At 41.7% G+C, this 25,180-nt stretch overlaps 1 protein-coding gene across 4 annotated transcripts in view; it reads left to right on the top strand.

Moving 5' to 3' along the window:
- The window catches only part of MAP4K4 (mitogen-activated protein kinase kinase kinase kinase 4), a 135,076-nt gene that overhangs the window by 49,863 nt on the left and 60,033 nt on the right, over positions 1 to 25,180 (top strand). For all 4 annotated transcript variants that reach the window (XM_081907495.1, XM_081907494.1, XM_081907497.1 and 1 more), the window contains exon 3: positions 9,673 to 9,729. In XM_081907495.1, coding sequence (XP_081763621.1) covers positions 9,673 to 9,729 — 57 coding nt within the window. The remainder of the gene's footprint in view (positions 1 to 9,672; positions 9,730 to 25,180) is intronic.

The following is a 25,180-nucleotide window of genomic DNA, read 5'->3' as shown; positions in this document are numbered from 1 at the left end:
TGATTCTGAGCTATATACAGAAAAAAACCAAGTTAGCGTTGGAAAATGCGACCTTACATAGGTTTAGATGTAGGGTTGACATTTTACTATCAACCAGGGTTATTTGAGGCATAAAATGCTTTTTAAGTGGAAGTGGTAACGTTGTTGCATGACCGATCTCTCTTAAAATTTGATGCCACAGTTTCAAGACTAAATGGAGCAATGCTTTGTATGTTCTTAAATTCTTAAAGGCCTCCTTGTAGACTTCCTAGAAAAGGCCTTTTGTTCTGCCTTGGGAATGTTTCTCCATTCATGTGACTACAACTAGAGAATAAATTATTGTACGACATAGACACAATGGAGGAGATCCCCACTTACACTCCCAGTGAGCCAGTGATGATTATTTTTTAAATGGAGCCTGTTCCTCACCCATTGCTTGTTTTTATTATCCTTCACATTATTTCAGAGGTAAATTGCTTCTGAAGTTACACTACATAAGTTTGCCATAAGTTTAATTCTTACTTTAGTTAGTAGCAGTTTAGGAAGCACATTCATATCTGGATTAACTAATACCAAATCTGGAGATTCATATCTCCTGTGTGTAGAAACATACTTTCCCTGTCCCTGCAAAAACACAGTGCAGCCCTTCCTCCTTTGTCTATTCTAAATGGCATTTTAGGCAGCTTTCAAGAACTTTATACAGTGGTACCTCAGGTTAAGTACTTAATTCGTTCCGGAGGTCCGTTCTTAACCTGAAACTGTTCTTAACCTGAAGCACCACTTGAGCTAATGGGGCCTCCCGCTGCTGCTGCACTGCCGGAGCACGATTTCTGTTCTCATCCTGAAGCAAAGTTCTTAACCCGAGGTAATATTTCTGGGTTAGCGGAGTTTGTAACCTGAAGCATATGTAACCTGAAATGTATGTAACCCGAGGTACCACTGTACACCATGGGCATTGTTACTTTATGATAACTTTTCAAGGGACAGAAGCAGTGAGTCTAACTAACTGATGCCTGTTTAGGGGAGGGCTCAGTAAGACAGCCCCTCGCTCTCCCCAAATCTCCAACTTAACTAAAGCACAAAAGCAGCATGCAAGACAGAGGCAAATCGGGAATGCTGACTGTCCAGAAATTAGTTTCATTTCCTCCCTCCTCCACAATCTCGTCCTTTTGATGAATAGCTTGACTGGTGTCTCTGAATTTATGTATCTCTTCTTGTTTTCGTCCTGATTGATTGTATCTGTGTTTGGTTCTGACACACACTCACACGGTCTCCCTATGGGATTGGTGCGTGAGAAGCTGCTGCTTGAGGGCTTTGAATGGATTTAGCCGAGAATACATACAGTTCTTATCTTCCAGACCCCCAGATGTGCAATTTCGCTGCTTGTTCCTTGCAAGTTGGCAATGGCCAGCTTTCACTCACTGACTGTGCATTCAGCGGGATCCGTCACAGACCGTGGCAGGTCACATGAGCCTGGGTTTCTTTCTTTTTGCTGGACTGTGTGCATGGTCTCATTAGAATGCTGTTGCATCGTCCAATCTCTGTCTGGCAGCAGCGATGACTCCTGCCTCATAACAACAGTAGGATATTTGAGGTCTCCTGGTGTGCATGCGCACTTTGCTCTGCTTTCACTGGGTAAAGAAAAAAAAAGACCCCCTTTTTCTGATTCTGTAGAACTCTGGCACAGGCTTTCGTCCAGGGAATACAGCTTTTCTCTGAACAGCCTAGTGTTCCTGAATGCACAGAGCCTCGGGATGATTTTTTAGCAAGGAAAACTGGCAGTTCTGCATTTTCTTGAGGCTTGTTTGCAGAGGCTTTGAATAGGCAAGGGAAAATGGTAGGGGCTTCCTAGTGTCTAAGGCCAGCAATTGTGGGTGTTTGCCTTCCAGCTGCTCCTCTGTGAGGCCCAAATAGACTGGTGAGGATAGAAATACAAGCCAGGGGTATGAATTGGTAAAGAGAGGCTTTTGGAAGCCTTTAGCATCACTGTTAAGAGTTCTGTTTCTCCATAGTCATAGACAAAGTTTAGCCTCAGAATAAGCTTCCCATCACAGAGGTGTTCCTTTGTAAGCTACTTCAGATGTGATGTGCTGGGATAATAATACTTAACGCTTTTGCATTCTAGAGTGTCTCTCTCCCCTCTCACTCTGGTGAATAAATAACTTGGCCTGTCACTCACATGCATGCAGGTAAATAACCATAATTCATAATAAAAGAATCATAGAATTGTAGAATTGGAAGTAGTCCCAAGAGTCATCTAGCCCAGCCCTAAATGAAACCTTAAACCAAGTTACAGATAGGTAGCCGTGTTGGTCTGCCATAGTCAAAACAAAAAAAATTCCTTCCAGTAGCACCTTAAAGACCAACTAAGTTAGTTCTTGGTATGAGCTTTCGTGTGCATGCACACTTCTTCAGGCTCATCACAGCTATCTGCCAATCACCCATTCCCACCACCCTTCTGAGTAATACCCCTCCCCACCTTCTCACTATATAGAAGGGTCTGGAAACTTCTGTTTCAGTGTATCTGAAGAAGTGTGCATGCACACGAAAGCTCATACCAAGAACTAACTTAGTTGGTCTTTAAGGTGCTACTGGAAGGAATTTTTTTCCTTAAACCAAGGTTATGAGCACATCAACAGAATGTCTAGACATGTTTAGAATACAAAGCTGAAAATGAATGAACTGCAGCAAAAATATTATGTTCATTTTTCTAGTCGTTCCCCTGCCTACCCCAATACAGTGGTACCTCGGGTTATGTTAGCTTTGGGTAATGTAATTTCGAGTTACTAATGCGGCAAACCTGGAAATGTATACAGTGGTACCTCAGGTTACATACGCTTCAGGTTACAGACTCCGCTAAACCAGAAGTAGTACCTTGGGTTAAGAACTTTGATTCAGGATGAGAACAGAAATTGTGCTCCAGCGGCGCAACAGCAGCAGGAGGCCCCATTAGCTAAAGTGGTGTTTCAGGTTAAGAACAGTTTCAGGTTAAGAACTGGCCTCTGGAACGAATTAAGTACTTAACCCGAGGTACCACTGTACTTCTGGGTTTCTCTTTGCACGTGTGCAGAAGCAGCGCCTCTGGATGCAGACTTTTCGGGGTAAGTACGGAGCCCCGGTGGGGAGGCAGAAAAAGTTCCTCATTTTCTTCCACTCTTCAGTTTTAATCTGAAATCTTAGATGCACTACTGCGCCCATAGCTCAGAAACTGCTCACGCTAATGAAATTCCCTGTCACAAAATGCGCCTAGAACAATCAGAGTTTCGAGCACTGATTTGAATAGAAATGACCATTAGTATTATATTATGATACAATAATAGTAAAAGATTCCTGCATTGCAGGGAGTTGGACTAGAGGACAATCGTGGTCCCTTCCAATTCTACAATTCTATGAAATCAACAGTTGCAGTTAATTGAAATATATATCGTAAGTTTAAAAGAGCATAAAACACACCAATAACTTTGTTAACAGTATCAAACACCAATAATGTAATATTATACCCACATTTAAAAAATTCCCTCCACAGTTCACAATAAAGACACCTGGCGATAATATATCTAGCCCACATCCAACTTGAAGCAGAAAAGATAAAACATGATAGCCACAAAGCAGTTAAGGTAGCTCATCCTCAGGAAGCAGAAACACAACCTTCTCTCACTAAGGTCCCACAGTCTTGATTTCTGGATTTTTTTTACTGCTAACTTTTTGAAGAGTTGATTCTGTAAACAACAGAAATTGTTTTTTTGTTTTTGTTTAAAAGAAGCTTATCCACATGACAAGTGTCCCCCAAATTTAAAGTACAGCTGTTCGGCCATGTATATTTTTCTGCCTTAGCTTCAATTACTTGTTGGGTGAAAGTGTTTTCCTTTGTTTGCATTGCACATAAAACACAAGATTCTTCTATTGTTCTTGCGTGTCTTTTGGAATAAACATATTTTTTAAAATCACCCAGTGCTGACTTCAAGCTTTTGTGTGCTAAATGTACCCAAAGCACAAGCTTCTCAAGACCTTGATTCTTTAAGAGTGACCTGTGGATTATTTGTAGCCTGTGGTGTGCTTTTTAAAGTGTGAATTTTGGGCTGCTCTGAGACTACTTTGTGCATATCTCTGGATTCTTCCCATCAACAGACAACTGAACAAGTGGCCTCTCTCTCTCTCTGTGTGTGTGTGTTTGCTAATGCGATATTACCACAATATAGTTTCACGATATGTAGCCCATTTTGGAATCACAACATTTTGATTCCAGTATGTGGATCTTCAGCCACAGTAGGGACCACTGATTTCAGCAATTCAAAAAATAGAAATTGTAGAATTAGAAGAGACCCTGAGGATCACCAAGTCCAATACCCTGCAATGCAGAAATAGGCAGCTGGCTCATACTGCATTATAATTGAAATTATCTAAAAATTGCTGTGAACCAATTTGGGGGAGGGGTGAGGTGGATGGAATGACACACCTTAAAAAAAGGAGAATGCACCTGGATTCTCAGGGATAGATGAGGGACCACAGAGTAGTGTAAGCACTGGGGACGAAAGCTAATATGGGAGCATTGTCTGTATGTCTCAGCTTACTCTATGTCCCGGTGATTCACTGTCCTTACTCGCTTCTTCATGGTATGGATGTTGGGAAGGTCAATTTGAAGAATTGCCAGCTGGGAAAGGCTTGATTTGTTACCCCCACAAAAAAACCAACAACTTGGGGAGGTTTACTTGGGTGATGAAAGATGCAGCTAATGCACACCGTTCATGTTGGGGAGAGCGTCAGAGAGGAGCCCAGCGATGACAGCAATCCTGTATAATGCAGTAATTTGCCCGGAGGCAAGTTGCTTTCTTAATTTAGTATCCCTAGTAATGTTAGTAACACACAACTTGCATTTTGCCTAAGGCTTGTAGAATTCCACATAACAGAATCTACTTGAGCAAGTAGCATCATGGAAAAATCTAATTCTGGCCATTGCTTTATAGAAGCAATGCAATGAGATCCGCTTATAAGACTTTGTTTGAGTGCTTGGATGTTCCTCATTCACCATTCACTTGGTCAATGCAGCACCCATGAGTTACTAGTGCCTTTTCTTTCCCTAATCTAGCTGCCAAGTGCTCCTAGTTTTTGTTTTGTTTTTAAATCTTGTTAGGTTTGGAACTGAATAGTATCTACTCTGTGGTACGATTGAGCCTCAATCCCTGAAAGAAATTTCTGCCTTCTAAGCATCAGTTTATGTTGGGCTTCCTGGTCTGTTGTCTTGTTGTCTGTGGCTGTTTGTTTTAGAGCATCTTCCCCAAAGGAAGAGTGAAGCAGGTATTTTGGGCCTATTCTAACTCTGTCCCAAGGAAAGCAAAGATCTTCACATATTCTGTTTGATTTGCACAGCTTATTCTGGTCCAGATACAAATATTTACAGAGCTCGAGATCTTATGGAAATAATTAATTGAAGTGACAGGAAATACAGTCGTACCGTGGAAGTCGAGCGCCTTGCGAGACAAACGTTTTGGCTCCTGAACGCCACAAACCCGGAAGTGATTTTTCCGGTTTGCGAATGTCCGCGGCTGCAGTTGGCTGCAGGAGCTTCCTGCAGCCAATCGGAAGCCACGCCTTGGTTCCTGAACATTTTGGAAGTCGAATGGACTTCCGGAATGGATTCTGTTAGACTTCCGAGGTATGGCTGTACTGTAATTACTATGTGCATTCTTTATACACTGTCCCGGTATATAGTTTAGTAGTGGGGAACCTGTGGAACTCCGTAGGTTGTTGGGTAACATCTCCCAATCAGCTCTAGCTAGCATGGCCCATGGTCTGGAATGCTGGGAGTTCTGGTTCTTCATTATCTGGAGAGCCAGAGGTTACCCAGCTCGGATAAAGAGACAGATAGAAATGCAAACAACAGGAGGAACTTCTGCAGCAATTCTTGTTAACTTCCAAAACTATTTCCACGAACGCAAGTCTAAGAGCATGTGTTGAAAACAAAAACAAAAGATGCAGCAGTCACTTTCCTGATAAGCTGTCTCTTGGAAAACAGACAAACAAAAAACCTCTTGTGCCAATCGCTTGTTTGACAGGTGAATAGGTTCAAGTCCTGTATGCTTTAAATATAGCTGAAACATTTCAGTGCCTGTTCTGTGTTGACCACTGTATAAGCTGTGATCAGTTTCTTGCCCAAGATCTTTTAAGTATTGCATACATTTATGGTGTACCATAAATTGAATTGCCTTTAAAATAAGGTTTTGAGTGCTATGTTTGGCTTGGGACAGTGGGAATTCTGCACTTCCCACAGTCTTCTTTTCCCATCCCACAGCTTGACATAATTCTCCCCAAGGGCCTGGGGGCTAGTAAATCCAAACTCTTTTCACATCCTATCCTTAGGAGTAGCAGAATGAATTATTAGTTTTAGTGTACTTTGCTGCTTTGTGGAAAGCACTGAGTTTTGGAGCAGCAGGAATCTTTTGAAGCTGCTGGGTCATGACTGTTCCTCACAAGGAAGAACGACTGCAGATTCTAATCTTCCGAAAGGGTGTGAATATGAGGAAAGCTATATCTTGCGCAAATGCTCTGAACAGATTCCTATCATTAAATACTTAGTTTGCTCTTTGCTTTTCCAAGGTGTTTGTTTCTTCTCCCTCTGCATGTATGCATTATTTTTTTTAAAAGCACAAATGATGCATTTAAACGGGGAATGTTTGCAGAATGGACAGTGGAAGTAAATAATGAAAGGAACAAGTAGTTCCTTTGTAAGTAGGTCTTTTGCTCACCTGACTCTGCTTTGTGATTTTCATTTAATATTTTCTTTAATTACCGTATTTTTACCGTCTTTTCTTTAATTACCGTATTTTTTGCTCTATAAGACTCACTTTTTCCCTCCTAAAAAGTAAGGGGAAATGTGTGTGCGTCTTATGGAGCGAATGCAGGCTGCGCAGCTATCACAGAAGCTAGAACAGCAAGAGGGATTCCTGCTTTCACTGCGCAGCGATCCCTCTTGCTGTTCTGTCTTCTGAGATTCAGAATATTTTTTTTCTTGTTTTCCTCCTCCAAAAACTTGTGGTCTGGTGCGTCTTATAGGGCGAAAAATACGGTATGCATTTTTCTCTCTCTCGCTCCTTCGGTGCACCCCCCTTCAACTCGTAGTAAGATTGTGGGAGGGGCATGAGTCACTCTTCGTCTTATATAGACTCTTGCTTTATTTCCTGTAACGAGATGAAGAAGAGCTCTCGAGTGATTATAGAACTAAATTACTCAGTGAGCAGAGGTTACAGTGCTTGGATTTGCTTTATCAAGTCCCCCCCCCCCACTGAAAGAGAACGAGAAGAGTTTTACTGATCTATTGAAAGTGTGTTGATGTGGTGGCAAGAGCAGATCATCTATCATCAAGTTTGATTCACTGCTTGAAGGTTCCACAGCCCTTGAAAGCAATTCATTCTGTAGCCCATAGCTACCATTCTAAAGCCTGAAATGAGGCTTTTACACTTACACATACACACACACGATTAAAAGAACACCACCCTTTTGGATGGGACAAATAAGTTCATTCTGTTCAATTTCTCTTATTGGCCAATCGGATGCTTCTGGCAAGCCTTTCAAGAAGGCGTGAAGGCAATAGCTCCTTACCTTTGGACATTAGCTACTGGTGCCATTCCTCATGGTTGTAGATATAACATTGCAGCAGTGGCAGGCAGAGTGCAGAGAAGTTTGCAAAGCCTCTCCTGGCACCAGTCCTTTCAACCTTGCAGGACATTTCAGGTTGAGAGGTTCCATGTGGAACGACATCAAAGAGCAGTGCTGGTAGAAACAAGCAGTTTCCTTGGAAAGGAAACCACATTCCCCTCTTTGAGCAACTTCCCATCAGCCGAGGGTGTCTTCATATGTGGAGTGGGTGGGTGTGGCTTCCCCACGTTGGTCTGGTAGGCCAAATTTGACCTGCATGATGTTAAACATAGGCTTTGTGGTCCAAATTGCATAGCTCCAAAGATCATTGTTTTACTTTTTAGGATGCAGAATCTGAGGTTAGCAGGATCAGAGGCGGTCTCACTGAAGGCTAATAACTTCAGTCTCTGGTAATCTCTTAGTGCAACTTTTAATAAAGCTCTTGTTTGCTCGGTTCCAGAACAGGGGTGGGCAGACTTCTGTCTTATCAAATCCCCTCCTATTTCCGTTTCCTTTTTCTGTGGTCTAGCTTTAGAACTTTACCAGATGAGGTTAATTCTGACATGCATGTACATAACTCAGTATTGAGTGGCTGGACAGCTTACTTGATAATTCACAGCTGAAATACGATCCTACCTTACATTGCCATCTGATGAGAGGTAAAGAGCTATATGTGAACTCTCCCATTGTCATTTGGGTTCTGGAAAAAAGAAGCTTTTGCATATTTTGAACACATTTTTGATTACCTGCTCCCTAAGATCTATTGGGAAGGCCCTATGGCTCAGGAATTATTGGTTCTGATGACAGAAAGAATTTTCTCTCTGGTCATACACAGATTGTGGAACATCTTTACCTGTGAGATGCCTCTCATTGTGAAACATTTTTTCTTATTACTTTTATGCAACAATCCTTCATCTGTAAAACGATTTTATCTGCTGAGCCTATCTTAATTTCCATCCTACTACTGTTGGATTTTATTGTTGTAAGCTGGTCTTGTTACACTGCAATTGCATTGGAAAGGGAGGGTTGTGTGGGTGTGTTTGTGGTGCATTACATATGTGTGTGACACACCACACATGAATCACTGAAATTTCTCGGGTTGCCAAGGGTAGATTCAGATTTGTTTGTTTGTATCTAATCATTAGAACTTCACAAAGTAAGAGTTTAACAAAGGGAGTTATGCATGAAGGTCCCACTATCCTAACACTCATCATATGAAAATTCAGGTATCCAAACTTTCCTGTACACACACCACAGATTCAGACATCCAAAACAACTGGACGTTCATTTAGTAAAGTGGTACCTTGGATTACAGACGCTTCAGGTTACAGACTCCGCTAACCCAGAAATAGCCTCGGGTTAAGAACTTTGCTTCAGAATGAGAACAGAAATTGTGCGGTGGCAGCGGGAGGCCCCATTGCTAAAGTGGTACCTCAGGTTAAGAACCTGAAACTGTTCTTAACCTGAAGCACCACTTTAGCTAATGGGGCCTCCTGCTGCCGCCGCGCTGCCGGAGCACGATTTCTGTTCTCATCCTGAAGCAAAGTTCTTAACCCAAGGAACTATTTCTGGGTTAGCGGAGGCTGTAACCTGAAGCCTATGTAATCTGAAGCGTATGTAGCCTGAGGTACCACTGTATCTCCTAGTTATAAGATGCAGCTTTTTGTGCACATTTTTTACAGAGGTCCAGCTCTGAGGGCCTTCTGGCGGTTCCCTCACTGCTAGATGTGAGGGCCTTCTCAGTAGTGGCACCCACCTGGTGGAACACCCTCCCATCAGATGTCTTTTTCCAACTATCTGACTTTTAGAAGACATCTGAAGGCAGCTCAGTATTGGGATACAATTTTTTATATATGCTGTAAACTGCCCAGAGTAGCCCAGCCAGATGGGTGGGGAATAATAATAATAATAATAATAATAATAATAATAATAATAATGATGATGATGATGTAATGGAGGAGTTAATGGGAAAGCAATGCTGTGGGAAATGGAATAACTTTTCTATTGTCTTTTATTTCACACATTAATAGAATGGCTAATGGTTCCTTCTTCTTTTCTTAGGGTCGACATGTCAAGACAGGCCAACTTGCAGCTATCAAAGTCATGGATGTTACTGAGGTAAGTTCAGAGTCATCATCCCTTTCTTAAGGAAAGCATAAAAGGAATTTATTCAACCCTGAACCCTTAATCTCTTCAGGAGGAGAGAGATCTTCACAACAGCATGCATGCAGATCTCTGGATTAGGGCCAAAATGAAAAGAAACACGCACTCATCTGATAATGTCGGCATCATCACAATAAACCTATACCCTTTTTAGGTTGAAAAGGAAATGGACCCAGTAAAGATCCCAAAGGCCTTTAAACGCAGAAACATCTGCTAAAATGTTGAGCAGATTGTTGGCAGAATTCAGCAGTGTAAAGCAGTAGTTGTAATGGACTCGGGGGGATTCAGCTTCATATGAGAACGGGGAGAAATTAACCCAACCAGAGAGATAAAAATATACACCTGTAGTTAAACCCTTATCTTTAATAGCTTTAGTCAAAGGCATTAAAAAATAGACCAGTTTTTCATCTAGAAGTAATATTTTAAACATCAAATGGAAGGTTAATTCTGAATGGTTAATTCTGCATTTTACAACCAGGCAAGATTTATTCATCGACTGTGTTTTATTAGCTCAGCAGTGCAAAATCATTTTGGGCCAAACAGCCTACTGTTCCAGTACCTATTTATTTATATAAATCACTCGGCAATATGAAAGCTTCTTTTCTTGTTTTTCAAAGAGAAGGTATTTTAATTGGCAGAATTATTTAGCTATTCTGGGTGGCAATTTTAGGGAATCTCTTCCCCCCCAGAGGCTTCATCCAGAATATTGTTTCATTCTGAATTTGACATCCAGTTTTTTGTTAGGTGTGTGCTTGCTCATGCAACTGAAGACCCAGCAAGACTAAGTATCTGGGTTAACAATATTTTTTAAAAAACAAAAAACAAAACATAAGGCAGCAAGCAAAGGCTGCTTCCTCCAAGTATAGGAACTCAGTCATTCTCTGTATAATATCTGTATACCAGCAGAACAGCGCAGGTGGCGCTGTGGGTTAAAGCCTCAGCGCCTAGGACTTGCCGATCGAAAGGTCGGCGGTTCGAATCCCCGCGGCAGGGTGAGCTCCCGTTGCTCAGTCCCAGCGCCTGCCAACCTAGCAGTTTGAAAGCACCCTCGGGTGCAAGTAGATAAATAGGGACCGCTTACTAGCGGGAAGGTAAACGGCGTTCCGTGTGCTGTGCTGGCTCGCCAGATGCATCTTGTCACGCTGGCCACGTGACCCGGAAGTGTCCACGGACAGTGCTGGCTCCCGGCCTCTAGAGCGCACAACCCTAGTGTCTGTCAAGACTGGCCCGTATGGGAAGGGGTACCTTTACCTTACTTTTTTTACCAGCAGAACAAGGCTAGAGTTTGCCAAACGTGGTTTAATGTGGGGTGTTTTGTTTTTTGTTTTTTTAAAAAAGAACAGTGCGTTCTTCCCATATAGAGGGAATTAATGTGCAATGACAACTTGCTTGAAGTCTGTCATAAGAAGACTCACGATTAAAGTAATTGTAATTAATGTAGGGGCAAGACATTCTTCAGAAAATAGATGGTTAAAGATATCAATGCATGAATTAAGAAAACCTTTTCCTGCCAGTAGTGCACCTGGCCATGGAGCCGTAAGGCTTTTTAACAGTCTTCCTTCATAGATAGGCAGAAATAGATACACTGGGTAGCGCCAGCAAAGGATATATTCTTTATTCTCTTCCTGCAGGTAACAGGGTTCAAGTTTTGGAACAATAATATTCTGCTGTCAGGCTACTTGCAGAGAATGATCCTCCCTCCCTCTTAGGGAGTGATTCACTCTTAAAACCAACATGTTGGTCCGGACACTTTGTGGAAGATGCTTGGTGTTAATTTTATAAAGTCATAGTTTGAAACAAATACATATTCTTGTACAGCTGGAATTTCTGCCTCCAGGCTGTGTAAAAGGTTCTGGGTGGCGTGAAAGTGAGAAATCAAGCCACTGTAAAATATTTTAATTTATCCGGATACTTTTAAAAAGGAAAATGCTTTAAAGTCCCAGTTCCTAGTAATACGATGAACACCTATCTTTAAGAGGAAGAAGCCGACACCAAATTTAAAAGTAATGATGGTGCAGAAACTATTAAAATATTGCATTTGTTCAAAAAATGTGAATTTGAAACTGCAAATGTAAAAACAGATTGCAACACTTATCTTTCCCTAGCAGATGTGGGGACATCTTAGTTAAATGAATATCCTTTTGAAAGAACTACCTGCTGTTGGTCAGCTTACAGGCCAGCATTACTTGTCCCGCTCCCTGCATGATCCATTAAATTCAGGTGTGACTTTATTAAGCAATATTGCTTAATCTTGGTTGTCAGTGCTTGGTTTGATGCTGCATGAAAATCAATATAATATGCCTCTTTCATTTCAGTATAGATAATGAAGACTTCTTGCTTGTTGAAGGATCATGGTTTGGGTTTTCTCCAAATGTTCCCATGTTGTGGCACTCATTTAATTTTGTTGTGACTTTTGTGGTTGTCTGTTCAGCATAACTTTTATTTGGGCTGAACCGTCCAAATGGATTACGTTAATAATGTTTTTTGATGCAGGCTGTTGTTGTTCTTGCATAGGTTGAGAACAGGAGTCGTATCCATGTCTAAATCTCTAGTGTATGCAAAGTGTATTTTTATCTACTCTAGTAAATCAATCAGACTTGGATTTGTTGGAGGTAAATGACAAGCAGAATTAAACTGCTAATAACCTTATTTAAATACCACCTGTGAGTGCTTGTTTCTGGCCACAAAATTATGAAAGGTTGGAGGAACGCGATTCTGCTGCAGACACTCGCTGCAGGGATTTGAAACTGAAGTCTGTGGAGCGGGAGAAGATGATGAAATACCTGTAGAAAATTTTCATAGGCTCACCTTGTCTGAGTCTTCAGTGTATGCAGTGTTTAGCTTTTTCAAGTTTATTTTTACAACAGTGGAGGGTTATATATTGGCTTTTATTGAAGGTTGGGAGTTTGGGTTTTCAGGGCACAATCCCCAATTATGTCAACGGAAGCCCTATTCAACCATTGAAAGCACTATTAGGCTCATGCATGGAATTACCGTATTTTTCGCACCATAGGACGCACTTTTTCCCCTCCAAAAATGAAGGGGAAATGTGTGTGCGTCCTATGGTGCGAATGCAGGCTTTCGCTGAAGCCTGGAGAGTGAGAGGGGTCGGTGCGCACCAACCCCTCATGCTCTCCAGGCTTCGCACACCTCTCCGCAAGCAGCAGGAGCCCAGTGCTGGGCTCCCGCTGCTTGCGGAGAGGTGCCTGCATGCCGAAGCCTGGGCGCGCTGAGCTCAGCGCGTCCAGGCTTCGCGGACCTCTCCGCAAGCAGCGGGAGCGCTCCCGCTGCTTGCGGAGAGCTGCCTGTTTGAGGGCTGGGGTCGGGGGAAGCTCTAGCTTCCCCCGCCCCAGCCCCGCACCTGGGGGGGAAATAATTTCCCCCCCTTTATTTCCCCCCCAACAAACTGGGTGCGCCCTATGGTGCGAAAAATACGGTAGTATTCCTGACAAAAGCCCAGAAATTGCCAGGTGGAATCATAGACTTGTAGAGTTGGAAGGGACTATGAGACTCATGGCTTAAACCCACAACCCTGAAATATTAAGAGTTTCATGCTCTACCATCTGAGCTGTCCGTGAAACGTGGTGGTGACTAAAGTGTTGATTCACATGCCAGCGTTATGTATTCTGTTTGCATTAATGTGCAGTGAGGGGTCATGGGAGTGAGTGAAAGAGGCTTCTGTGTTCCCATAGATTGTGTGCAACATCTGATGGAATTGAGTACGTGGCCCAGTTTCCACATCACAACAAATAGTGGTTAAAAGTTTACAACGTATCGTGGTTTGCTGCTTGGAGCAAAACAAACCACATTCTCTGTTGTGGACATAGGTCTAAGCCAGGGGTCATGGTTTGTGCTGCCACTTGTGCTAGGAGTGAAGTAGGAGCCATCTTGCATGTTCATGGCAGGCAACTATGGTTTATTGTGCCATGTGAACACTGGGTGTGTGGTCCGTCTGTCTCAGCTATGTGAACCGTTTTGCTTGTGGCGAATGAATTGTGAGCTGACACTTAAGACTCACTTAATTGTGTACTTTGGAGTCACTGGCCATCAACAGTAAACTTCCATTAGATTTGTATACAGTGCTACTTCCGCTTGCAGACGAGATCCATTCCAGAGCTCCGGTCGGACCCCAAGGCTTCCACAACTGGAGGGATCGCTTCTGCGCATGTGTGCGTAGCAAAAACCCAGAAATATACTTCCGGGTTTGCCGCTTACGTATCCCGAAGTTTACGTAAGCAGAGTGATACATAAGCAGAGATACGACTGTACACAGCTATGCCTGCCTCAAGTAATTATTATATTTTTCAAAAGTTACTTAGTCTGGAGGCAAAGGTGTGAAAGGAATTGATTTTCTACTATCACTGAAATCTGCTAATACTTTCCTGGCTCTTCAGCTAAAGCTGCATTCCTTTCCAGTACAACTTTAAAAACTGGCTTTCCTCTTGAAATGTAAGGACCACTTCTCTTAACTACATCACAGTGAGGGGGGGGGGGAATAGAAACATTTCAAATTGTGGCTTATTGAAGTGTTAAGCTTTTGTAGGCAACACGGCTAAGTGAATCAGATGAGGAAGGCTGTGGCAAACAAAAGCGCATGACGTAATAATAAAGAGGTTAGTATGGAAGTTGTCATGGCATTTCACTTCACAGGTTTTTGTTGATGAAGGCGAACGCTGCTACACCTTAAGAATGCATAATATTGTGATTGCCACTGAATGGGTGAGCCTTCTCAGACTTGGGAAGTGAAGAGGGAAGAGAGAAGTCCCTGGGCTCTAACCTCAGCTGAAACCTATTAATCTCTCTCAGCTGCTGCAGTCTATTCCGAACTTCCCTATGGATGAAAATGAGCCTTTGAAAGTTTTCTGTCAAGTTCCAAGGAATGTTGAATCAGGGCAGCATCAAGCCTTTAATGAGCAACTGTAGGGCACAGCAGTAGCGGTAGAGAGTTACTCTTTGTAAGGCAGCACTGGAAACGTATTTGCACAACTCCCCGCCCCAAACACACACTCGTGCACACATAAGAGTTTACAAGAGTCCTTTGTCCTCATAGGTAAAAACTAAGCCTTAAATGAAGCTGCAGGCAGATGCTTAACTGTAGCTTTTTTGAAAGATAAGGAGGGAGGGAAATATTCCTACTGCTTTGAATAAGCAAAAAACTTCATTTCCCTGAAATTCAGTCAACTTTTTGTTTATTTAAAGGCGACAGTGCTTCCCTTTTCAGGCATTGATTCAGGCATGGGAAATTTAATAATATGTATAATGTCCTAGTCACCTTTTTGTGTTTCCCACCCAAAACCGAATGGTTTTTTTGTTTGCTTGTTTTCTGAGTAGGGGAGGTTGTGGTATTTTCTTTTTTTAAAGGCAAAAGGGTAAATGCTTTCACATTATTGGGAGTGATTCTCTCCTTCCTCCATGGCAACTCTACATGTTCTCTGTATATTTTTATGTTTCACTAGAGGGAGAAATTCCCATTGACTTCCAGATTTAAGCTGTTGTTTACTCCCTTCGCCTTTGCAGCAACAGTAGCATTCAGTTTAAGCCAAGATGTCTTTGGAGCATTGTCGCTGAAATGGCAAGAGGTAGATTCTTTCCTCCCCTAAAAGAAACAAGCCCAATGCTTTCCTTTTATGTAGAAGCTGTAGCTATGGGAACCTATGCACAGGAAGCACAAAGAAGCTACTTTTAGACATTTAAGCCCTCACCTCCCCCTGAGAATTATTTCCTTTAGCCTGTGGTCCTAGAATTAGTGTTGTATCATTCTCTGCATTAGCCTTCTTTAAGAATATATTTACTTCTGTTTCAGGATTTTGGGTATAAGCTTTATTTTAAAGTGAGGGGGGGGGTGCACAGAGGAGTTTTAGATAGTCCAAAAATAAATAAGTAAATCCTATTGTGAAATGTACTCTCTTCTTATAATGCAAGGTGATGAGTTAGTGGGAGCACGTCATATCCTTAGTCACCACTTTCTCATATCTCAGGAAATCATTCTTCCTTTGACCTAATTTCCTCATACCCAAAAGAGTACACAAATGTGCTCAACTTCCTTCCTCCCCCAAAGCATCCTTTGCCGGCTGGTAATGTGACCCATCTAGAAGGAACAGCCTTGAATCTTGCTGGGTGATCTTGGGCCAATTACCCTCTTTCATCTCTCTCAGCTTTCAGGATGCTTTGTGAATATAATAAAGGTGTTGAGTGTATGCCATCTAGCTTTTTGGAGGAAGGGAGGAATACAAATATATTTTTTTTTTTTAAAAACAAACCTTATCTATTGCTGGACTATGGTCCCCTGACACTCTCATGATTCCAGCTTGAGAGCAGTATGGTATAATTATTGAATGGGTGAGCTGTGAAGCCACCTCAGTTGTTAATTCAGCCTTGGGCAAGTTGGAGGGGTGTCTGCCTCAAACCATCCTTGCCATCTAACCCACATCAGAAGCTCATACAGTATACTATATAAATGATGTGATTTTTATTAACTGGACTGTCAGGTGCTCCAGATAGTGTTAGAAACTGAGATATAAAAAGGTAAAGGTACCCCTGACCGCTAATCGTGGATGACTCTGGGGTTGCGGCGCTCATCTTGCTCTATAGGCCGAGGAGCCGGCATTTGTCTGCAGACAGCTTTCGGGTCATGTGGCCAGCATGATTAAGCCGCTTCTGGCGAACCAGAGAAGCACATGGAAACACTGTTTACCTTCCCGCTGGAGCAGGACCTATTTATCTACTTGCACTTTGACGTGCTTTCAAACTGCTAGGTTGGCAGGAGCAGGGACCGAGCAACGGGAGCTCACCCCGTCGCGGGGATTTGAACTGCCAACCTTCTGATTGGCAAGCCCTAGGCTCTGTGGTTTAGACCACCCGCTATGAAAGCTAGGAGCTAAATGACACCTTAAACCTAGGTTATGGGTTCTGCAATGGTGTGTCTAGGTGCACTTTTTTATTACAATACAAAGTTGAAAATTAATGAACTGCAGCTAAAATCTTGTGTTCGTTTTTCACATGGTCTAGTCCTCATCTGAAGACTGCAAAAAGCAAAGCCATGCTTCCCCTGCCCAACTCCCCTAATATTCTTGTGAGGGTCCCTTCTCCCATCCTCAGAGAGTGGCTGGAAGTGGGGAGGCAGAAAAAGGTATTCCATTCCTTCTAGCAGTGGCAGTTTTATTCTGAAATCTTAGGTGCAATACTGCACCCAGAGCCCAGAAACTGCTTGCATTAATGAAATTGCCTGTTGCAAAATGTGCCTAGAACAACGGGAGGTTTTTTTGGGGGGGAAACCTTTTTTAGTTTCCTTCTGTGATTTACAAGAACCCCTCCTCATTAGAATCGTCAGTTGAACTGACCCAAGCAGGATGATTAAGGTCTGTGTGGAGAGAAACTTTAACCAAAAGTATGCTTTATGGAGATCGAGAAGCAATAAGAGCTTTTGGAATGGCGCAGCAATTAATTCGGAGTCGCCCTCTTGCCAAAGGATTTATAGCCGGGAAGAGGAACGGACCTGTTTTCAGACTGCATTCCTCGTGAATCTCCTCAGAGGTTTTGAGAAAGGAGGCAGATTGGTGAAGATTAATGACGCTAAGACTGTTTTGATGTATGGAAGTGATGTTATATGGAAAACGTCTGGATATGGCTCCTGGATAAAAAAAATAATATCCACGCAGGATTACAAACTGTTCTAACTAGCTTGTGGAGACTATCAGAGGTCACAAAGAGAAAGGAAAAATATATGAAAATAACAACAAGAGATGTGGAAAAACAATAAGAAAGGACTGGATAGTACTGTGAACATCATAAGGTTAGATTTGTGGACATTAAAACAGCAGTAAGAAGCAAGAAGTTGATTGGATCCCCTTCGGAACTTGAAATATGGGTACCCCCAACAAAAATTAAAAATTCGGCTGTGTAATTTGGAATTTATGTAATTTGGTTTGATTTGATATGATTGGTGGGTTAATAAAAAATTATTCTTAAAATAATAATAATAATAATAGAACAACGGGAGTTTTGAACGCTTGCTCCAAGCAGCCACTAGTCATTCTCCACTCCTTCCTAGTATTGGAAGTATAGTTTAAACCAGTTTAAAGTATAGTTTAAAGTATAGTTTAATTTCCAGTCTATTTGGTCTCCATGCTGGCTTTGCAGTAAGGAGAGCTTATCCCTCAGTTATATCTGCCCTTCACCAGCCAGTCAAAGGTGTTTAAAAAACAAACACCCCACCGAATATCCTGTGTTTCCATGCTGGCTTACCTAATAAAGCACTTTCCTTCCTCTACGGCCTTCACAGAAACAGGTTAGTTAAAAAAAACCTCACTGGCTAGTAACGTTTGAGGACTCAGGCTGCATTTAAAACTAAAGATGTGCAAGCAGGCAAAGATTCTGACCTGTTGGTCGAATAAGGATGGGGTTGAATTTTATCATACTTGTGTCACCCCTCCTTTCTATTTATGAACTGTCTTCTCATGAGATCCTTTAGGGATTTTTCTGTAAACATTTGGCAAAATACTGATTATGAATACATAGAGGGGATTCTATTTTTACATCTCGTGTTTGGATTATTCTGATGTGTACTTATGCGCAATTGAAGCATTCTTGCAAGAAGATTCACTGGCTGCTGGAAGCTGTCTTGCTGACAGGGAAAAAAAATCATATTATTTCTGTGTAGAATAATTTAAATTCAATATATTTCATGCATGCTTCGTTTTCTAATATAAACGTTATGCATCACTTCCTGCAGAGAAAATGGGCCACTGTTTTCCGATTCCATTTATAGAACCGTCCTGAAGATTGCAATCCATAGATCAATCACCCTTTGGAGACAAACCCTGACAATTTTTGTTCACGCATTTTTGTTTAAATAGCAAGCAAGAGGGAGCTGATCTATAAATGATCATTTCCTGTCACTAGCTGTGATGCTATCTGCCTTCCTGGGTGCAGTCTTCAGCATCAAGCTGCTTGGCCACAATTTAGCTTGATCTACCGTATCTGCCAAACAAAAGGAAACAAAATAATTTGTAGGAAACACATTACATATCTTTAGAAAAGATCTTAATGCATGTTTCTACATTATGAATTAAGATTTGAATTTGAGACGTTTTATTTTGGGAGAGAGGATTAAAATAGAACACTTCTCCGTATTTATGCTGTAGCTTCAGGTAAATCGGTTCTGCAGCCTATTTTAAGGCATTCATGGACAGATGATAGTTTGGCCATCAGGAATATGCAGTGGGCTTGAGCGTGCTCACCGTTTCTATCCTTTACACAAATTATTCTTTCCTGCACTTCATAGTTGGCAATAACCAGAGTTTGAATCAGGCATAACACCCCCCAAGTGTCTAATACATAATGCACCTGAAACTGGTTTCTTATCCTGGTTGGGAGGCTAGCAGTAACGACAGGGACATAGGTTCTTGGAGTCAAAGCATAAGTTCATCTAGCTAACTACTGGCAAAACTGACTGGTAGTCGCTATCCAGTATTTCAGATGGGTTTGTCTCCTCACCCTACCTGGAGATAGTCAGGGACTGAACCTGAGACCTTCTGCATGGAAATTATATTTTCTGTCCCACTGGCAGGCAATTCATGGGGTGTGTGTAGTCCTTTCCCCCTTTCTGTTAAAAAAACAAACAGTAAAGGACCCCTGGACTGTTAAGTCCAATCAAAGGCGACTATGTGGTACGGCGCTCATCTAGCTTTCAGGCCGAGGGAGCCGGCGTTTGTCCACAGACAACTTTCCAGATCATGTGGCCAGCATGACTAAACCGTGACGGAAACCAGAGCGCACGGAAATGCCATTTATCTCCCCACCTCAGCGGTACCTATTTATCTACTTGGACTGCCATGCTTTTGAGCTGCTAGGTTGGCAGGACCTGGGACAGAGCAACGGGAGCTCACCCCGTCACAGGGATTCGAACTGCCAACCTTATGACCGGCAAGCCCAAGAGGCTCAGTGGTTTAGACCACAGCGCCACCCACACCCAGCTTGCCAGCTGTCATTGACAACTGTTGCCAAAATTACCCCTACTGTTGCTGCTCCAAAATTTGCTGCTGCTGCCCCTGCCACCAAAGTAAGATTGCTGTTGCTCCACCACCCATCACTTAAACAAACAAAAACAAACGCAACCATTTCTGTTGCAGTCCTGATATGGCTGCCTCTGCAAGCTTCCTGCTGTTTCCTTCTCCTTTCCAAAGACATGCCAGGTAGAATGTCTTATTAGGTGCATCACCTTGCTGGAAGCTCTATGGTTTCCTGTTGGAGTTGATGCGCTCAGCACTGAGCTGATAATATCTCCTGAAAAATATTCTTAAGGTCTGATTGACTTTGGTAGAGAAAGTTCCTCCCTTGGAAATTAGTGGGATGTTAAGTGTTCAGTTCTTATCTGGTTTGGTCTGTGAACATATCTGTGATGAAATGGCCTTTGGGTGTGAATGGGATTTTTTTTTTTTGGTCTGATTAATAAATGCCTCTTTTGTCTGCTGTTCTTAAGCAGGTATGGTAACTGAAGATGGCTGTTGATTGTCAGCAGTGTCCTGCCTGGATGATGTCATGTCTGCGACAGACAGACATGAACACCTTGTGACTCTGTTCATTGTTGATTACCTTCCCATGTTAGCTGCAAGGTTTCAGTGTATGGCTGGCAGCTGTGCTGCTGTAAACATCTGGTCTAAGGATACTGGCAACTCTGTGAAAGTGCTTTTGTACTCTGTTATAGCTATCAAAAACAAAACAAGAGTATATGTTTCCTGACTGACTAATGATCTATGAAAACAAAAGGAGTCAGCGTGGTCTATGCATATAATTCTACCCCTACATAAAACATACAACAGAATATATCATAGCCACAATAGCCAGTAAGTAGGTCTCTATAGATAATACCAAGTTGACATTTTGAATAAATGTAAATATATTAATCAAGTTGTAACAACATGTACACGAAACAAACATCTTTCAAAAGCAATAACCGGATGCATTTTTACAAAAGTCTTCCATGTCAGATTGAGAATTATATTTCTTTTTTAATACTCTGATAATTTTGAAGATTGTGCCTTCTGGATTTATGCTTAGCTGGTGTTCACTATTCTTGAGTGGCAAATGGAGACTTTTTCGAAGAAATGCATGCGTGTGGCTCTTGGCTATGGATGATATCCATTTCATGCACATTGTACATGTTGTTACATCTTAACTGATTAATATATATTTACACGTATCTCTGTAAATTCACAGGCTGCATTTGTGTTCTCAAGAGTTGTGCCAAGTGTATATTACTAATAGAGTCTAATAGAGGAACAGCCCTCTACTAGTCAGAACCCCAGAGGAAATTAGTGTAAAATAATGAACATACGGATGTGGATTGCAGGAAAGCTTTCATATATTTGAGATATTTCCAGTTTTCATATTTATTTATTTTATAAAATTTCAAATATGAAAATTGGAGTTCTCTAATCCTAGCTTTCATTGTAATTTGAATAAATTTGGCTAGTCATAAAATCATAGAGTTGGAAAGGGACCCCAAGGGTCATCTAGTCCAACCCTCTGCCAATGCAGGGATATCATCTGTCTGTCTATCTATCTATCTATCTATCTATCTATCTATCTATCTATCTGGTACAATTGAATGACTGCCATTTATGAAGAACTGCTAAGTTGTGGGAGTTGTTTCCTTAGCCCAGTAGGGTGGCTCAAGTGGTTCAAGCAATGGTGTGCGTAAAAGTAACAGCCTTTGAGCATGTTCAGAAAGCAGTACAGAAATCAAATTTAGCAAAAAAGGGGCAACTAGCCATTCTGTTTTGGTGCCTGCAACCTAAGTTCTGGAAGCCATAGGGTGAATGGCTGTTCTATCCCAGTTTCTAACACTGAATGTTCACAAACAACAAGGGACTTTAGGTCCTGGAGAGAAAGTGATGGATCAATGTTCACAATTTTGCAAGGTTTAATGGTCAAATTAAAGCAAATGTTTCATAGTCCATGCATAGAGAATTGCTGTGGAAGTCCTTTTGCTAGCCTGGTTGGTGTCTTATCAGAGGAGTGGCACTCCAGCACCCAGGCCTGACAGATCTATGATGCATCGGACCTCCACAACACTAGTGCTGTACCTAAATGCCTTTCTCACGTTATTCATTTTGTGGAGATAGTGTTTTCTTTCTCTTGCATCTAGTACAGGCATACGCAAACTTGGCCCTCCAGATGATGGGAGTTGTAGTCCCAAAACATCTGGAGGGCAGAGTTTGCCTATGCCTGATCTAGTATATACAGCAGCATGGAAACAGTTGATTATCTGAATAAATTGGAACTTGGGAGAACAGTGAGAGGAGTCATAGCTCAGCAGTAATCACATGCTTTGCATGCATAAGGTCCCTAGTTCACTCCTTGTCCTCTCTAGTTAAAAAAGTCTTGGAGTTTATCCCTCTGTCTGCTGCATTTCCTCCCGTTTTCTTTTTCGACAGAAGCCATTGTGGTAGTGGTGACATTGTGTATATTTTTTGTCTGGAGTCTGAGCAAAGCTTTTAGATGAAAGAAAGAAAGAAAAAAAGACTTGATAGGAAGAACACTTCCATAGCATTCCTAAGCAACTAAAGGGAACACAATACTCCTGTATGCATTTAGGGAATACAGAATAAGAGAGAGAGAGTGAGAACAAAAACAAACCATGCATGAACGAGGGTCTTTCTCAGATAACTGGCACAATAAATGTACGTACAGCAGCCACTTCATTACTGAAATAATGTGTCCCCACATTTGAAGGCAACTCCAGAAATCGGCCCCTTCCCAAAGAAGCCATAAGCGTTTTGGGTGGAGCTTTGAACGCCTTTAGTAATTTGCCACTTTTCCATAGGGACATTGATTCCATAGGGACATTGTGTTTGATCAAACTCCCATTGTGTTGAACTATAGCAGTATCAATAAGTTGTCTACCACCCTCTTGTTTTGGGATCTAAAACCAACTCTGGTTGATAGCAGCCAAATTAGGTTATTTAGCACTAGGCTCTGTAATGAGGGCTGTTAAGGATTCCATCTCATTTGTCACTGTGCGAATGGCCATGTCAGTGTTGTCATAGCTGTCCTCTATGTTCTAGATCAGGCATGGGCAAACTCGGCCCTCCAGATGTTTTGGGACTACAACTCCCATCATCCCTGAGCACTGGTCCTGTTAGCTAGGGATAACGGGAGTTGTAGTCCCAAAACATCTGGAGGGCTGAGTTTGCCTATGCCTGTTCTAGATAGTCAGGAATTATCCTTAACTAAATGAGGTTGTTGCCCATCTGGTTATTTGTGACTAAAATCAGTATAAGGTTTTCTGCACTATCATGGTAAATCCTGTATGATAACTTTAGAAGTTTGTGAGAAGACATTGTTTTCTTTTTTTTGTGGGGGGACGTATTTTCACAGATCCAACTGCGCACTTATTTCGTTCATATGAGAGACTTATTTTCTTGTTTACATTTCATCCATCTGTATCAAATGTTGCACTGTTAAGAGGTGAAGAATTGGAGGCCAAGTGAGAGAATTGAAACAAAAGAGGGAGGGGAAGCCGCCACCTTTAGGAAAATCGCAGCAGGTGGTTGCATTATCAGTGACAACAAAACCAGTATTGTGCAAGTGTTTTGGCTCTGATACATGGAAATGGTTCCAACATGTGCTTGCGCAGTTCTGCTAACCCTTGCTTCAGGCGCTGCTTATAGTCCCATAAAATACCTAGCTGCCTATTGTTTGAAGTTTCCCTTTTATCTTTATTCTTATTTTATTGTCCTTTCTCAGTGATACTGTGATACAGAGAGTTAATTTTCTTTGCAAATGGCATTATCACGCCCTGGCTGGCTTCTATGCCCCAGAGAGAGGGCCTATCAATGGTGAACAATATAGTATCCGTTTTAAACCACTAAATAAGGAGCAAATTGTTTTTAAGCCGCTTAAGGAAATGTATTATGAAAGGTGATTAGGCCAGAGCTGGTGGCCAGTTTACTCCCCCGAACCCCATTGCAATATGAAGTTTGTAAATCTTTGAATTGTGCCCAAAAAGCAAACCTGGTTCCCTAAACGTATTGGTATCTAATTTACATGCAAGCTGTAAATATTTAGCAAACAAAATGGTAAAATTACATGGCATTAAATTTGCATGCTTTGAAATAACTCAAAGTGGATGAATTAAAATATTTCAGAGGGGGAATCAATAATGTATACAATGGGGTTTATATTAAATATAAATCCCCGTATTATTTAAATTTTGAGATAAAAGGCAATGAACTGTTAACATACTGATTTTATTAGTATCCATTCATTATGTTCTCCATTACATAATGGGAAACATCATCCCTGACCACTGTTCCTGTTATCTGGTGATGATGGGAGTTGAAATCCCAAAATATCTGGAGGGCCGAGTTTGCCTATGCCTGAACTATACATTTTTTTTAAAAAAGATGCAAAGTTTTAAGCAAAAAAATAGTGTTTCTGATGCATGCTACTGGTTTATAAATTTCTTTATTGGGCAATAAAGGTTTTTTATTTCCAATTTATGTGTTCTTTCTATTATTTAATATTTTAGCACTGCATTTATTATGGTTTGTATACTTCCAGCATTGTAGATAGTTTTCAGTAACAAATTATGGCATGATACTGTACTGGTTCAGACTGTGGCTGTGTACACTCCCTGGTTCTCTTTTGCCTAGAGATTTCCTCTAGACATAATTTACTGCAACATCCAAATAGTCTCCTCCCATATTAGCTTTACCCTATGCTTTAAGATCAGCACCATGTGACATAATAGAACTGCCATCTCCAGCAGAAGTGGGGTACCCCAATAAGACCCTGATTGTTTTATCCTAATCATGCAAAGCCTTCTCAATGGAGGTTCTCCTGGCACCAGCTTTTGTCATTGTTCAAGGTGTCACACAGAGGCTTAAAAAGCAGCAACTTTGGATTAAATCTTGTGATAATTCCATGGCACCTTGCTCCCATTATTTATTTTGGCTTTGCTTCATATGCACTCTGCCTTTCATCCAAGACACAGGTGTCTGAGGACGTCTCTTCCAGCTAAATAATGGGCTTGTTTTGTGCTGTAAAAGAGAAAGGGGTATAAGAGACCTTCTGAACGTTTTCTGGTCCAAAGAGCAAATAAGAGGGCCCTGGAGATGTTACCATTGGTCCAAATCGGGAATCTCTCTTTCAAGTCTTCCAAGTGCTCTGCTTGGAAACTGGAATGATCATACAAATCGTGTTGTAGAACCTAACCTTGGGTTTCTTTGGTCTCTGCTGGCAGTCACATTTTCTCATGCTACAGCTGCCATGCGAAAGGTTGGCTGACAGGCTTCTTCTAGTTGAGACATCTGCACTTATGATACAGCTGTATTGAAAGCATAGGTTCAGTGCCTTGCTGGATTTGCGTATGAGCTGGAAGACGTTAGTTGCTGGATCAGAC

This window comes from Podarcis melisellensis (genome assembly GCF_964234715.1).
Source record: "Podarcis melisellensis genome assembly, chromosome: 4".
NCBI lineage: Eukaryota > Metazoa > Chordata > Lepidosauria > Squamata > Lacertidae > Podarcis > Podarcis melisellensis.
Note: the sequence above shows the minus strand (reverse complement) of the source record. Positions and strands in the feature narration are given on the sequence as shown.